Source organism: Uranotaenia lowii, chromosome 1 (genome assembly GCF_029784155.1).
Source record: "Uranotaenia lowii strain MFRU-FL chromosome 1, ASM2978415v1, whole genome shotgun sequence".
In the NCBI taxonomy this organism is placed as follows: Eukaryota; Metazoa; Arthropoda; class Insecta; order Diptera; family Culicidae; genus Uranotaenia; species Uranotaenia lowii.
Window position 1 is genome coordinate 183,085,415 of NC_073691.1, and position 17,234 is coordinate 183,102,648.

General features: G+C 40.0%; 1 protein-coding gene across 1 annotated transcript; it reads right to left on the minus strand.

Moving 5' to 3' along the window:
- Positions 1–6,210: 6,210 nt before the first annotated feature.
- On the minus strand, positions 6,211–13,366 carry LOC129738208 (uncharacterized). The gene is made up of 4 exons (XM_055729398.1): positions 12,468–13,366; positions 8,966–12,221; positions 6,332–6,361; positions 6,211–6,270 (listed from the first exon to the last, which is right to left on the minus strand). Exons 1-4 carry the CDS (start codon positions 13,364–13,366, stop codon positions 6,211–6,213), a joined length of 4,245 nt encoding a protein of 1,414 aa, XP_055585373.1.
- Between the last annotated feature and the right edge of the window lie 3,868 nt (positions 13,367–17,234).

Consider the following 17,234-nt stretch of genomic DNA (forward strand, 5'->3'; position numbering starts at 1 on the left):
TGCTTTCAATTTTATACCTTCGTATTCTATCACACCGGTGGACGGCCAACCTTTTTGGTCTATATTTCACGATAGAAAAATTCCCATCTGTGCTACAGACGTAAAAATGCCTACCACTTTTTCCCAACACCATTGGACTTGCTCTTATAATTACGTACTGAAAAATTTAGATTTTAAGTTTCTCCAATCTGATTTATATCTTATTCTGATTGACAGACTTGAATGGGGTTGAGATAATTTTCAATGATAAAGAATTTTTTCGGGTTGTCCCAAAATAAAATGATTATATCTTATTTTGATATATGTAACACTTTTTCTGAAACACGGACATCGAAGTCAACGGCCCAAACCTTGCATTAATGAATTTCGCTCAACAGATCCATAAAATTGAATCCAATTTTTGGGAAACCAAAAATGGAACATGGTTTTAGCAAATCATATGGTTTCTTGACATTCCACTAGTAATTTTTCTCTAAGCATTCATATCTTGATAAGTTATAATTTTGATAGGTTTTGTTCTGCCCAATATCAAACTATGCTCTCTGAACGAGATATAATCTTGGTAGGAGCATATCTAAAATTGATATAATTTAGCTATGATCGTATAGAATTTTTGATATAATTTGAGATATTTTAACATCCTACGAGTACTGAATAATAACTCATTTAGATAAGAAAAAATTAGTATCAAAATATCTCATCTTGATATAATTTAGTTTTTCCCTCCTGATCGGGATGAGCTCAACCCCATTCAAGTCTGTCAATCAGAATAAGATATAATTCAGTTGGAGAAACTTCAAATCGAAAATTTAGAGTACTTAATTATAATTGAATCAGTTGTAAATATCTTGGTGAGATACGTTTGAGTTATTATGTTGATATGCTCTCCTGATCGGGTATTGATACAAGACTCAAATTTCACTGTGATTGCAATAGATTCTGCAAATTTTCGCGAACAAACAGTTTGTATGAAAAGGTTTAAATATTAGTTTGGTAAAAAAAAATAAAAACCATTGAGATTTCAGAACTTTGGAAATGTTGTTATTAAAAAAAAATTAGAAATAATGAACTAAGAACAGCACTCGTGGCTTTCTTTTAACGAAAATAACTTTTGAATGCTCTGATAGAAATCGAAGAAATTTTTCAGTGAAACTTCCTAGTAATGTAGTAATGTTTTTTGTCACCTGGACGACTAGACAGAAAAGTTCACCTTCTTGACTGCTTGTCCAATCTAAATGTTTAGATAGCACTTAATTTTATCTCGCACATTCCTTACCCTCAGAAATCAATCATCTTCATTTTTATTCAAATTTCACTCTCTTCGAACGACCTACCTTAAACATGTTAGTCAAAAAGTTGTTTTCCAGCTGTTTTGGGGTCTCCAACGATCCCGCCCAAAAAACTTTGCTCAAGGAACTTCTTCAAAATTTGTATGTATGAATAAGCTACACGCAAAATAATCTGCACGTAGCGGCTACGTGAAAAACTGCATACTTTTTATCCAATTGATTTTCACGTAACTTCTTCGAATACAACATGTGAACGCTCTCCTAATAAGATTTGCTGCATAAACGTCACCTACAAATTACGTGAATTTTTGGTGAATTCAATTAGGTGTGCTGATGAAAGCTACATATTTTCAATTCAGGTTGATTCTAATTTCAAAGGAAATGAACCTCATTAAAATTAATGGAGGTTTGGATCGGTTTATGAAATAAAAATTCATACTTTGTCTTTTAATTTTATGAAAATTTATCCACACCCGAGCAGACATTGATACCCGAATTGATAGCAAACTGAGATCATAATAAGGTGTCTACAGCAAACTGATAGCATTTTTTGCTGTAGAATTTTGAACGAGAGCAAAATTAGGCATAATTAAGGTCTCATATAATTTTATTTGACAGCAAACTGAGACCACATGTAGGTATCAACAGCAAATAATGAGCACAATTTGGTGTAGAATTTTAAATGATAGCAAAACTAGGCATAACTAAGGTCTCCATATATTTCATTAATAAAAATCTGAGACCAATATTATAGCATAATTTGCTGTACAACTAACCCAACAGCAAAATTCGGCATAATTGAGGAACACTTAATTTAAAAAAAAAAAAAAAAAGAAATCAAATTTGTAGCCTCATCTGGCAAATAATTTATTTAATTTTTTTCTTCATAGAAAGAAAACATTGATAGCAAAAATAGGCAATGATAAGCTATATTATGTATTTTTCACAGCAAAAATAAAATCATTCTATTTCGCACAAATTTATGTTGTGTTTGGAATACACAACGTGGTTTGTAGAATGGCAAACAATGAAATTGACTATGCGTTGGAAGGAAAACCTTATTTTATGCTCACAGAAAGTCAATTCTTAAAGTCAATTTCTCTTATGAGAATCTGAGGTAACACCTTAAACTAAAAATTAACTCATTCATTCAAATCCATTCATACGCCCCCCATCCATTCATGTTACAGAATCCATCTCTGCGAACTCCGACACTCATACTAAAAAAAAACAAACTAACTGGCAACCTGGGGGAGGAAGACTGAATAAAAAAAGAAAAAAAATCTTTCAAACGTCAAATTTCTCTCATCAATTTACCGACCAGTGCGAAGGTTCAAAATTTTACTTTCTTATTTAGTGATTTTCAATACTTGTTTGATGCTGTAAGGCACTTGTTTTGCATAAAACAATGATTCAATAAGTTTTTTTTGCTCTGGCAAATTCTTGCATGATCAGGCGTATTGAGTCGCTCAAATTTCGTTGAAGTTTTGGAAGCTGATAAATAAAAATTGTTTGATTATTGGTTGTTCTAAAAATAGCTTAAATAACAGATTTAGATTTTGGGTTGATCCCTTGGACCGAACAACATTTTTATATAATTCAAAGTTTATATTTACGACAGAGTTGACAGAATGGTATTGGATAATCTAGCTGGTGTATTCAATATCGATGTTTACTTTTGAATCTGCAGCAATTAACTCAAAAGACTTGAATTTAGTACCTAAACAACTGAGTTACATGACTCGCTACACGAAACTGATCATCGTAAGTTAAAATTTGTACGATTACAAATCTTTTCAACAATTGCTGGCTTTTTGCCGAACAGTAAAAAAACGATACAGAAAACCTCAGAAAACGATACAGCGAATTTCAGTCTTCCTCCCCCAGCTGGCAACCACAACCCAAACGTCAAACCATGATGAATCTAGATATGGTGGTCTCACTTTGGCAAAAAGTAGGCGAGGGTTGGATGCGGCGGTGGGGGCGAAACGCAGCCGAAATTTGACAGTTGGCTGTTGGCTGGGCTGGCTGGGATGCCAGGTGCTCTGATTTTTGTAAAACACGTAGTTTTGCCAATCATCAATTACTTTTTTCAGTATGGCTGAACGTGCAATTCGGCATGTGAGACCACCATACTAGATTCATCATGCGTCAAACCAAAATCAAAACAAACTCGCGAAAACTCGACGTGCGTTTCCGGATTTTTCTGCTGTTTCGACTGAAAAGCTGGACGTTCCTCGTACGGTGGCCGATAACTCGACCGGTGGACGGATAAACTGGTGTTCGGGGCTGCCGACTACACTGGACCAAGGACTGTCAGCTGTTTGTTTCGTTCCAACTATGGGGTGTAAGTTTGTCTTTTCCCTTCTTTTTTTTTAGCAATCACTACTGTGTTGCTGCTAGCGGGATTGAATTTGCGACAAGATCCGGATGATGCTGCGTGCGATGATCCGCATCAGCTATACCCGTGCTGAGAACGGTGATCCGGGTTGGTCTGGGTTGAGTTTCCCCCAGCTGAGAACGGTGAACTGGGTTCGAGAAAAATCTGGGCGAAGGAACGGGAGAACGACGAAATCAAGAACGGTTCTGGTTTCATGTAGCGGCTTAGTTGTATCGTAGAAGGTAAGTAAATGAAACTATCGGACATTAATTTAGTTTTTCCCATCTCCCAGGTTGCACTTTCGACAGCCGTAAAAGGACCTACAACTCGTGTTCTTGTGATGAACCATAGGAGCTTCGAAAATCAACAGAGGTGATGGAGGATGACTGGCTCGATCTTCATGGCCTATCTGTTCATTCGACGCCTAAGGGAAAAACTCACTAAAGTTGATGATGGCTGGAACCAAAAATCATCTGGAAAAATCGTGAGTGTTTTCCTTTTATTATTACTTATCTAGTTTAAGGATTATCTTATTATTCAGAGTAAGGGAACTAGGAAATTAATACTTTTTATAACTATTTAAAATTTTGCTTTTGGTTTTGTGCGGTTGCTTGATTCGCTTTTTACAACTCGCGCTGTTATTTTCCGAGGTTAAAGGATGCCGCTTATAAATTTCCCGTTAGTTTCCGGTACTCTCCACGCGAATAAACATCTTTACCCCTCGTGGGTGTGTTGAGATGTCGTTTTGTACACTATCGGTGGTTTTGAGACTTGATTCTTCTCGCGAGTCCTTCGATATTGTTGTTTTCCCGTAGATGTTTTTTGTTTGTTCGTGAAAATTAGACACAAAGCAGGAATAGATGTATGTATAAAGAAAACACATGCATTTTATAAACTTGGTGGTTTTTGCTTAGATAATCTGTTTCTCACGCGTTGTCCTGCCCAAAGGCGCATTATTGTAGGCAAATTCTGTTTTTTATGCCAAAATTTAGGATTTTTATTTATACGTTCAGGCGGTTGGTCGACAAAAGAAATTTTTCTTGTTAATTGACGATACTAACTTGAATTGAAATTTTTATTGCTAAACATATATTGCTATCACGCCTGGAAAGTCATATTTGCTCTTATTTTGCTCGACATAATGTGGTACACAGCAAAAATGAGAGCAAAGATCTTCATTCTTAGCAAAGTGATGCATATTTTTGCTTTTTTCGATACCTCGTTTTTTTAATCCTTGAGAGTATATTGAGGTCAAATTTTGCTTTCATTGGAAATTGTTTGATGCTTTATATTGGCATCATTGTGCTTTCCAAGCTCTCAAAAAATGAGGTGTAGTTAGGGTCTCAGTTTTAGCAAATTTTGGTATCACTTTGCTAACCAAGTATTGAAATCTTTGCTCTCATTTTTGCTGTGTACCACCTTATGTCAACCAAAATGAAAGCAAGTTTGGCTCTCAAGGCGTGATAGCAAAATTTGCTATAATTTTGCCATAAAAGTCTGCTCGGGCAACTATTCTTCTATGAGCGAAAAGCGTCTGCATTCCATAAGCTCTTGCAGCGCAAATTGTTTTTCGGTATCCTGTAGAAAAAAAAAATTAAATAGAAATAAAACGATGAACTAAATGAAAAGGACTACAACTACTGCCTGGCCTGGATCTGCAACCCTTGACGTCGTACGTTGCTTTAAATCCATCCTTCAAAATGAACGGGAACTTTTCCAAATGAAAATTCCATTTTCGCAATGGCGTAATAGCAATGGCCTTTTGTAAGGGGTGAAGTCAACGACATTAGCAGCTGAGTTGCCCGAAAGTGAGCCTGGAAGAATATCATGTTTTCTTAAAATAACATGAACACCTCCGGTTTTCTTGCAAGTGCAGCAAGGCTATTTAGAACTTCCAATGCAATTTTTTTTCGAAACACAAGGTTATTTACTTTGATTCAGCACAATGGTGTTTTTTTGTACAAGCAGTCGAAAATGTTTACTACATGTGTGCTCCAAATGAGGTTTAGGTACCCGTTTTTTTTTTAATTTGAAGGTATGCAAAATTGCAAAAATTCTTCCGAAAATTGTCGTTGCAAAACTCGTTTTTTTCAGCACTTGAAGTAATTTTTCAATCCGGCAAACCTCGTAGAATAAATTTACGACTCGTGCTGAAAAAATCAGGTGTTCGTTTGACGAACCAGGAAATAGCTGATTTACAATATTAAAGCTACACAGCAAATTTTTTTTTGCTGGAAACCAGCAAAATTTTGCTGGTTTTTGTCCCGCTGACTTTCCAGCTAAATTTCCAGCAATTTGAATTGCTGGAAAAATCAGCAAACATTAGTGCTGGATTCCAGCAATTCAAATTGCTGGAAATCAGCAATCTAGATTGCTGGAAACCAGCTATTTTTTCAAAACATTCGGCTGTATTTGGTATCAAATTTAAATTTCAATTCGAAATTAAGTATTGAATACTGGCTGTGCTTATGATGACCAATAAATGAGAATTATTCCATTTTTTCAATTATGTAGGGATTTATTTCCAAAACTCTACATTTTTTAATATACCAGCACCGGCTCTACTCTGGGGTGGAAGTTTTGTGCCAAAGTGTTGACCACCTGAAATAAAGTTTTGATTAGTATCTTTCATTAAATATCTACCTATCCAATGAAAACTCACCCTTGACTTGATGTTTGCAGACCATGGTTGCTATAACATAGAGGAAAATAAAGATAATTGATTATTGTTTGATCCGGAATGGGCCAATACCTGATTCCTTGGTCGTCTGGTCACCCCTTGATGAGTCCGTAGCCAGGTCGTTGACCTCCAGCCAACCGTTCAGAGTTGCGTTACCGATGTGATATCGGTTATATCACTTATCCAAAAAAAAACGTAAGAAGCGCAGCTCCGTTACAGGATTTTCTCGAACATGCACAATCAAACTCGCGGATTCAACTTAGCGTACAATTGTTATTCAATTTGTTGGTTTGAACTTAAAATAGTTTAGGCTTAAGATTAAAAATACAATGTTCTTCGGACTAATGGTGGTGATGCTATTACGACGACAGTGCAAGTTCAACTCGTCCGTGATGGCCGGTTTGATCGCGAGCGCATTGTCAATCGGGTTTGGATTCTGCGATGTTTTCCGAAAACAATAGGAGTGCTCTCTGGCCAGTCGTAGTATGATCATTGGTAGTGATCGATGATCACTCCTAATGATGATGACGACCATTGTCGTACACAATGCAAGAGAGGTCCACTTAGAACTCTGCTGAAGTAGATTGAGGGTTCCAGAATCCACAGAGCAATCTCCCATTAGGTTTATTACTCAGAAATCTACTACTCGGTTTTATGCTACCACAGTGGTTCCTAAACTAAACATCCTCACCCACCCAGAAATCAAACATGCATTTCTGAAATTATTTTATTCAAGAATTGTGAGGATCAGTTGGTGAACTCATATTTAAAATAACTCTGGATAAATTTCACATGATTTTCAGAAACAAACCATTATTTCTGCCTTCGCAGACACATCCCTTCGGATAGACTGACATAGATCTGACTCCAGATTTTAAAGTCTGACATGATTCTTTGACAATTTTCATAATTCTGACTGTTAATCTGACACAAACATTCCATCAGACAGGTTTCTCTGACATAATCATTTCGCAAGAATTCAGACATAACTTCAATCATTCTTTACTTCAACTTCAGCATTCTGACCTGAATTTTCATCAGAATCTGGCATAGGTAACAAACACAATTTCTCAACCGGGCGCTTTTTCAGCCCTGATTCCGTTTTTAATGTGACTACTCGAACCACACCATCTTGTCCTGGATGAAGCTCTACAATTCTACCCATTTTCCATCGACATGGGGAAACATTTTCATCCTTAATGATAACCAAACGACCCAGGTCAACCGACACTGAAGGTTTCCAACGTTTTGTTCTGGCTTGTAGTTGGCACAGATATTCTCTACGCCACCGTTTCCAAATTAATTGCAAATTTTTCTGCATCAACTGAATTTGATTAAGCCGGTTATCTGATATTTTCAAGTAGTTTTCATCTGGCATGGACTGTAGGGATTCTCCAATAATAAAATGACCGGGTGTCAACGGTTCCAAATCATTTGGATCGTTCGAAAGTGGTGTAATGGGCCGCGAATTTAAACACGCTTCGACCTGAACCAGAAGCGTCGCGAAATCTTCTGTGCTGACAGGGTTTTCGCCGATTACCCTTAGAATGTGCTTTTTTGCGGAACGCACCGCTGCCTCCCACAAACCTCCAAAATGTGGAGCGCTGGGAGGATTGAAATGCCACCTAATTCCTCACTCAGGCAAATTCTTATTACAATTTTCATAAGATGCCTCTTATGAACAGCTATTTAGAGTGTAAAATTGTTTTTCATAAGAGTCTTATGAAAATCTTCTAATTCTCATACGAAGTTCTTATGAAAAATAGAAGAAACGTCATTGTGAAAAAATGATGAACACATTCATTCCATCAGTCATGTATTTCGTCGTCGTCAGAAGAACTCACCATTTGAAAAAGTTACAACCTTTATTAAATACTTTGATGTATTTTTTTACATCTAAATGGTAAGTTTGAGTTGAAATTTATTTTTAGTTGAAAATATTTATAAACTCAATAGGAACATTTTATGCTTTGTTTACTTTTCAGCTTGGTTGCCGCCAAAAACTGCGAAGTCGAAGGTCCAAGGCGCAATAAAACTTTTGTTGGAACCGGGTGTTTAAAACCAGCTGATTGTCGCCATAATGTTTTTTTCATACGAATTAAGCAGAAAATTAAATAAAATGAAAAATAATCTTCAATTATTTTAATTTTATGCGACATTTCTTTTCCCATAAGAATATCTTATGAAAAGCAACAACCCCTCATTGAAACCGGTGTTCATTCTTTGAGTTCATTCCATCATAAGACAATCTTATGAATTTCATTGTTTTTTCTTATGGCGCCACTTCATAAGAGAATCTTATGGCCTACATAATAGTATTTTTCTGAGTGCTTCGCTGCCACATTCTTTGAACATTCGTTCCCGATGGGTCTGACACTTCAACAGACGAAACAATTCAACCATTTGGTTCCTTGCGCCCACAAAGTTCGTACCGTTGTCCGAAAATATCTCTGAGCACTTTCCTCTTCTTCCAACAAATCTACGCAAGGCCTGTATGAACCGTTCTGTAGATAGGTCTGATACCAGCTCAAGATGCACTGCTTTAGTGGACATGCATATAAAAACAGCGACGTATGCCTTAATCACTGGGCGTCTGGGGGCCGGGCGAATGTATACCGGACCGAAATAGTCCACTCCTGTTCTAGAGAATGCACGCGAAACCGTTACGCGTGAAGCTGGTAGTTCTGACATAAACTGTTGAATCGGTGTGGGACGAGCCCTGAAACAGGTGTGACATTTCTGTACAATCTGACGAGCCACGCTCCTGCCACCCAAGGGCCAAAATTTCAATCTAACCGTTGCTAAAAGCAGCTGAGGGCCAGCGTGTAATAATCGCCGATGGAAGTGCTCTAATATTAGCCGAGTAAAGTTGTGACGAGCTGGTAAGACAACCGGGTGTTTTGCAGTTTCTGATTCGGACGAATTGCTCAATCTACCACCAATTCTCAACAAACCATCGGAGAATATTTTGGGATTGAACCATCTTAGTTTAGATTGTCTTGACACAAATTCGCCCTTAGATAAAACTCTCAACTCATCAGCGAAACACTCTTTTTGGACACATTTGACTAAAGCTCTTTCTGCTTCTTCCATTTCAGCTGACTGTAGAAAAGCTTGGAATTTGACTTGACGTTTGGATTTTAACAGCTTTTTCAACCTCAACAAATATGCTGTACCTCTGACCATTTTAGTGTAATCGGAATACAAACTAAAATACCAACGATTGAAATCCGACTCATGCTCTGAATTGTTTGTTGCTAATGCTGTGACTGTAGTTCGACGCCTTTCTTCATCACCAATTTCCGCCAAGTGGTTAGCCGGTAGTTCTGGCCAGTTTTCTTTGTCTAGCGCCAACCAACAAGGACCTTCCCACCACAAGCGATTTTGACCAATCTCTGCCGGTGGAATACCCCGAGAAATAAGATCTGATGGATTGTCAACGCCTGGGACATGCCTCCATTCAAACCCTTCCGTAAGTTGTTGTATTTTGGCAACTCGATTTGCCACATAGGTAGTCCAAGTAGATGGAACAGCTTGTAACCATCGCCACACGCATGTTGAATCTGTCCAAAAATAGACTGGACAGTCAAATTTCATAGCATCCTTTACGAAATTGAATAGTTCAGCCGTTAACAGAGCACCACACAACTCTAGGCGGGGAATCGACTGACTTGCAAGCGGAGCTACCCTCGATTTCGCCGACAACAAACAAATTTTAACCTCTCCATCAGAGTTAATGCTCTTTAAGTAAACGCAACCACCATATGCTTTCTCCGAAGCATCTGAAAAACAGTGAATCTCCTTGTAAATAGCTCCTGGGATAATGTTGCACCGTTCAATACGAATTCCGTTTAGTGAACCTAGTTGTTCGTAGTACTTCAGCCAATCCTCACCCACCGTTGGAGGTAATGGCTGATCCCAGTCCAATCTTTGGTCGTCATTATTCCGCAAGGTCCACAACTGCTGCATAAATATTTTTGCAGTTGTTATTGCAGCACCTAGGAGTCCTAACGGGTCGAAGAGCGTTGCAATTACCGACAGCACCTTCCGTTTAGTTAGAACCGTGGATTTAGGAATTTCGGGAATGTTAAAATGATACATGAAGACATCAGATTTCGGCAACCAAGTGAGCCCAAGGACCTTCATCGAGGGATCTATGTCCGATCCGTCTGAAGCTTCTTTAATGGCTACACTCTCTTGTGGTAGTCCTTGCAGGACCTCTAAACAATTTGATGCGAATTTTCGCAACCGAAATCCTCCAGCTCTTGCAGCTTTATCCAACTGAATTCGCAGTTCGAGGGCTGCATTTGCATCTTCTGCACCTGATACTACATCATCCATGTACGTATCTTCCGAAAATACCTTTGATGCCAAGGGAAACCTCTCCCCTTCATCCAATGCTAACTGCTTCAAGGTGCGTGTTGCTAAAAACGGAGCAGGTTTGGTGCCGTATGTTACCGTCTTCAGCTCAAACGTCTTGACTGGCTCCGATGGGGACCTTCTCCATAAAATTGACTGTAGTGGACGATCTTCTCTTGTTATGTTGATTTGGCGAAACATTTTCTCAACATCTGCGACGACCATAATCTGACGCATTCGACAGCGGAGTATAATTGCCCGAAGATCGTCCTGGATTACTGGACCTGTTAGTAATCCATCGTTCAGTGAGACTCCAGTAGTGGTTTTGCATGAAGCATCGAATACAACACGCAATTTAGTAGTAGTACTATCCTCCTTTTCGACTGGGTGGTGTGGTAAAAAACAACGTTTGATATCGGAAGCTTCCTCGACTTCTTCCATGTGACCTAGCTGTATGTATTCTTCCATGAACTTCGTATACAGCTCCCGCAAATCCGCATTTCTAGCTAGCCTACGCTCAGTTGCGCCCAGACGCCGTAGTGCTATTTCTTTTGATTCGCCCAATTTAGGAAAAACCTCCTCATTCTTAGGAAGAGAGACCGTGTGCCTTCCATTGCTGTCTCTCTTTACCGTTTTCTGGAAAGTGTCTTCGCAATGCCTTTCCTCCCGTGAGTATAGGTTTTCCGAACCTAGCTCCTCACAAGCCCAAAACCGAGCGACAAGAGTTTCAAGAGACTCTGTTGATGAAACATTGCAAGCAATCCGTGCTGATGTACATTGCGATAAACCTCCAGAAACGACCCAACCAAAAACTGACTCCGTAAGTGTTGGTAATTGATCACCGATGGAAATTCGTTTTCCCGTTTCGAAGAAGTCGAAAAACGATTCAATTCCCAACACTACATCCACCACCTTCGACTCGAAAAATGATGGATCCGCCAACACAATTCCATCTGGGAATGACCATTCATCGGTTGATACCGTAGCAGTGGGAAGATCAACAGTTACTCTGGGTAGGACCAGGAATTCCATTTCCTTACAGTAGCTGTTCACTCTCGAGCGCACCACCGCTTGAACCTTTTGCTTAACTCTTGTAGATGTCCGACCAATGCCGAGTATCGCCACATCTACCCTTTTTCGACTCATCGTCAAACGCTGACTCAATCTTTCCGACATGAAATTACTTTCTGACCCCGAATCAAGCAGCGCACGAGCTGGATATCTGTTTCCCAATTCATCTTCCAAGTGGACCACCGCAGTTGCTAAGAGAACCCGACCGTTAGCCATGCGCTCAACACCCGATGATAGGCATGTTGATGAAGCTGGGTTAGAAATCCGAAATGATGACTCTCCTCGCAATTGATCACTCTTAGAAGTGCCATTGGTTTCGCCTGACCTCGACGATTCCGGATTTTCTCCTTCCTTGCCCTTAAAACACACCAGTGTGTGATGGCGTCCTCCGCAATTCCGACACAAAAACTTAGACTGACATTCCCGAGCCATATGGGAAGTTCTAAAACAGTTCCGACATAATGAATTTGTTTTCAAAACCGAATCTCTATCTGTAACCGACAATTTCAAAAACCTCGGACACTGATGCAAGGGATGCTGGGATTTACAAACAACACATTTATTTCCTGAATAATTAACATTGTTGTGGAATGCCCGAACGTTGAGCTTTGGCTTAGTTACCACCTGAGAGGGTATGATTCTATTTTCATTTGACCTTTGCGGAAGCGATTCTAATACTTGAACTCGCCGATGAAGAAAACCAGTCAAATCAGCCAACACATCTTGTTCCTTTGAAGCTGATTCCTCCTCCCAACTTCTTCGCGTGATTGGATCCAAAAGAGAAACAAGATAATTCACAAGCAACAGATCCTTGTAATCAGTAGGTTCCAACACCTGATCCAACGTGTTCACGATTCGCTCAAACCCTTCCAATAACTGAAGCAATTCACACACAGACTCCTTAGTCAACGAAGGTAACTTAAACAGCGATTGAACTTGTCGCTTTTTTAATTGCTTGCTGTTATTGTAACGCTTTAACAGCATATCCCATGCAACGATGTAATTAGCCCTTGTTATTTGAAGAGGATCAATTAAAGATTTCGGTTCACCCTGAAGACATCCCTTCAAATAGTGGAATTTCTCCACCTCCGGCAAATCCTGCTTGTTATGGATGAGCGAAATAAACAGATCGCGAAACCCGAGCCATTCATCTATGTTACCATTAAACCACTGCAGCTTAATTTGTGGAAGCCGAACATGATCAAAACCACCAGAATGACTATGATCACTAACATGAATGGATTGATTAAGCTCTGAACATTCCGAACGACCCTTCGCCTTATCCATCAAGAATGATTTAGCGTAATAGTAGCGATCACTGAACTCCTTCCGTTCTCTTTCATAAACTTCAACGTCAGATACGAAATCTTCGTGTGATTTGATATCAATAAGAACTTCACCAAATTTATCCCACAAATCATCCACTGCTGACAATCTTACCGACACTTGTGCATAAGTTGCATCTTCCTGGAAAGTTTCGACAAACTCCCAAACATCAGCAAAAGACAACTGAATTTCCTTCAACTTCACAGTTAAGTATTTCAAAGTTGGATTCTTCGGATCCTTAACAGCCTTGATTGTGGGCATTTTCACAAACTTGTTAAAACCGACAGACCAAAAATATCAATAATTCAAACCGGTCCAAATCAATCAGCAATCACCAACAAGTTTTCAATGGAGGGAGCAAGGTGAAGTTATTCAAGGTAAAAATCCGAGAAGATGAGAAAATTGTTCTAACGAACAGTTTTGTACTCAAGGATTGTGCCGTTATTGATTTTTGCCAAATAATATTCTTTTGCAAACCATGTATATTGAATTAAACCACTCAATTTTGATCATAAATACAAAATAATAGTTGTGATCATACATCCAAAGTTCAAAAAAAAGTTCACCAACTTAAACTAGGAACCACTGGTTTATGTAGCTTACCGAATGTTGATGTATCTTGCCTCTGAGTTGCCTTTTTGCTGCAGGACAATCTCAAGCACCGAAATAAGGCCACAATGCGTCGCGATGCTCTCCTCTACAACGCCCGACCAAACCATGCACATGCAATCCGACCAATCATGCACTTGACCGTTGAGCGACACCGATTCCCACCGAGCAGCAGTTGATGAACCCGAACTTGAGCCACAAGGGAGGGGGCGATCTGGACCAACTACGATAGCCGCGCCTCACCTTCTTCTTGATCGCCTTCGCAACGCGTTGATGTTGAACCAAAGGGAGGGGGCGATCGGAACCAACCAAGACAGCCGCGCCTCACCTTTCCGAACCACCTCTGTACTGCGTTGGTTATAAACCTGAAGGGAGGGGGCGATCAGAACCAACCGAGATAGCCGCGCCTCACCTTCACGACGTCCGTCCTTTAGTGTTGAGTTGAGCTTGCTATCCGCTTAGCATGCACCGTAGCCTTAATCGAAACCACCAAATCCTTGAATAGCTAATAGAGAACAAAAACCGCTTTTGTTCGACCACTATTAGCGATGGCGACGACGACGCTATCCAGCAAGCGTCTTTTGGTTCCCGAAGCAAAATGGCGAATCCTTGACCAAACCTCCGCCGCGTTCTTGCGTTCGATTCCGTAGGTATTACAGCCGGTCCAAGGCCCTCATCCGGTTCGAAGGACCAATGTTTGATCCGGAATGGGCCAATACCTGATTCCTTGGTCGTCTGGTCACCCCTTGATGAGTCCGTAGCCAGGTCGTTGACCTCCAGCCAACCGTTCAGAGTTGCGTTACCGATGTGATATCGGTTATATCACTTATCCAAAAAAAAACGTAAGAAGCGCAGCTCCGTTACAGGATTTTCTCGAACATGCACAATCAAACTCGCGGATTCAACTTAGCGTACAATTGTTATTCAATTTGTTGGTTTGAACTTAAAATAGTTTAGGCTTAAGATTAAAAATACAATGTTCTTCGGACTAATGGTGGTGATGCTATTACGACGACAGTGCAAGTTCAACTCGTCCGTGATGGCCGGTTTGATCGCGAGCGCATTGTCAATCGGGTTTGGATTCTGCGATGTTTTCCGAAAACAATAGGAGTGCTCTCTGGCCAGTCGTAGTATGATCATTGGTAGTGATCGATGATCACTCCTAATGATGATGACGACCATTGTCGTACACAATGCAAGAGAGGTCCACTTAGAACTCTGCTGAAGTAGATTGAGGGTTCCAGAATCCACAGAGCAATCTCCCATTAGGTTTATTACTCAGAAATCTACTACTCGGTTTTATGCTACCACAGTGGTTCCTAAACTAAACAGATTATTGTATTCAAAGTTCGTGAAATAAATTCTCACCTTTTTCAGCGTACGAAAACAAACAGACTCCAATTTGACAACTCGATTGCTGATTTTCCAGCAAACTAGATCAGTTGCTGGAAAGTCCAGCAATTTGAAATCCGATTGCTGGATTTTCAGCAAAAATGACAAGAACACAACCGAATGCTGAAAATTCCAGCAATCAGAAAACCCATTGCTGGTTTCCAGCAAAAAATTGGATTGCTGAACATTTCCAGCAATTTTTTTTGCTGGAAATCGAGGCAAAAATTTACTGTGTACGTTCTGGAGCACATTTTGCCCAATTTACCCCACGTGGATGTGCTCATGTCGCTGCTAGTCAATAAGTTAAATTAAAACATTGCAATGCATTGTTTGATACATTTTAAATTAGAAAATCAACTGTAATGAAGGTGATTCTTGGGGAACAATCAGGTTGCAATATTGGCTCGATCTTTGGTAGATCGACAGTTTCAACTCAGACTTTTGTTTTTTTCGGATCTTTTCTTCAGCTTGAAAAAATCGATTAGATCGGACCATCATATTAAACAACGTATATATTGAATCAATTTCCTTTATCTATTTTCAAACGATCAAATAAACTAAGCCGTTCAAATTGTTACGATTTGTGGCCAAAGAAAAGTTCCCACCAGAACGAACTGGCCAGCTGATCTCAATCTCGTTCGGAACCATTCATGCATAGCGCCTGGACCCGGGAAGCGTTCTCCAGTTGTCTCTCAACGTTTCAGTTGATGACAAAATGTTCCTGTTCCGCAATAATCTAGTTCGTCTAATTGCGTCCTAATGAAGCTGGCCAAGCTGCAACGCAACCGCACCAGGACAAATCCCGTCGTCTTCCACTTGAGCGTAATTATTATCCTTCGGAGACACACTCGTCTGGCACATGAAGCGCATCTATCGGCGCTACTTCATCTTGGATTTTCTTGGTTTCCTGCCATTCCTGCTGTTCCGCAAACATCGGCAGCGTGCTGCAGTTAGTTGTTTCCCGAAAAAAAGAAGGAGGGGTTTAGGGAACGATCCCCTGCCGCAAATTGAATGTGCAGCACTTTTCCAATTTCCTTTTGCGGTCTTTTCCCAGTTTTGATTTGATCCCGGCTGGCACAATCTGACAATGAAAATTTCTCCCTTTTTTTCTAGATTGGAAGATCGAGTGTTTACTCAACGGGGGTCGAGTTTTGTAGTAAATATTTGTGCCTCATTTTAATTTTCCAAACGGCTTCGTGCGTGTGTGGCTGGCAAAATGATTGTGTGTTGATTTTCATTTGTTTTTTTTTATTGAAGTTTGAAAATCGGGTATAGAAGGGTAAAATGCTTCTTCCAAAAAAATGAGAATATACGCTTCTATGTGTTCTCGGAACATTGCGACAGCTTTTTGAACCCCACTCCAGTTAAAATATTGCTTATCACGTGCCATAGGCGCACTATAAGTGTGATCAGTGCTATACTTACTAACTCACTTAATGTTCCTGCGCCGATCCTCCGGCCGTGAAAGAAGACCACCACTGTTGACGATCCGGAGCCAGCGTCTTCACTTGGTCCCAGTCAAGACTCTCGTCGACAGTTCGTAGTTCAGTGGCTAGGCTTCGCCACCACGACTTTCTGAACCTGCCTCTCCTTCGATGTCCCTCCGGATTCCATTCAAGCGCCTCTCGCAAATCTCGTTCTCATCTCTTCGCAGCGTGTGCCCAATCAATCTCCATTCGAGATCCAGTTGCCAGGCCACCAAACGCGGATGATACTCGGCAGGCAGCGATTCACAAATACTTGCAGTTTTCGCGTCGTCATCGCATATGTGCACCAAGTTTCACACCCGCACAACAATACGGATTTGACGTTTGAGTTGAAAATTCGCATTTTAGTTCGTAGAGAGATCTGGCGTGGCCGCCAGATGTTCCGGAGACCCGCAAACGCAAATCGAGCCTTTCTGATTCGGGTTTCGATGTCTTTTCTGGTTTCCATCCATTCTCTGACTACCAAGATACTGGAATCACTCACTCAGAAATAAATAAAATATCAAACAATTAAGTTTTAGGTATTTTCACGTTTCTCCCTCTTTACGCACAAGGATATTTCTCATGGTGTAATTACTGGGATATTTCTCTCTGAGAAATATTTCTGCGATTAAAATTTATGCATTGAGAAATGGGAGTAT

What these genes read in the sequence shown, in the direction of transcription:
- LOC129738208 (XM_055729398.1), bottom strand. Translation starts at nt 13,366, where the DNA reads ATGCCCACAATCAAGGCTGTTAAGGATCCGAAGAATCCAACTTTGAAA. An exon ending in TTGACTGGTTTTCTTCATCG is followed by an intron (nt 12,222 to 12,467) that starts GCGAGTTCAAGT and finishes GAACTGTTTTAG; the next exon opens with AACTTCCCATATGGCTCGGG. An exon ending in CTGCAAACATCAAGTCAAGG is followed by an intron (nt 6,271 to 6,331) that starts GTGAGTTTTCAT and finishes ACTTTATTTCAG; the next exon opens with GTGGTCAACACTTTGGCACA.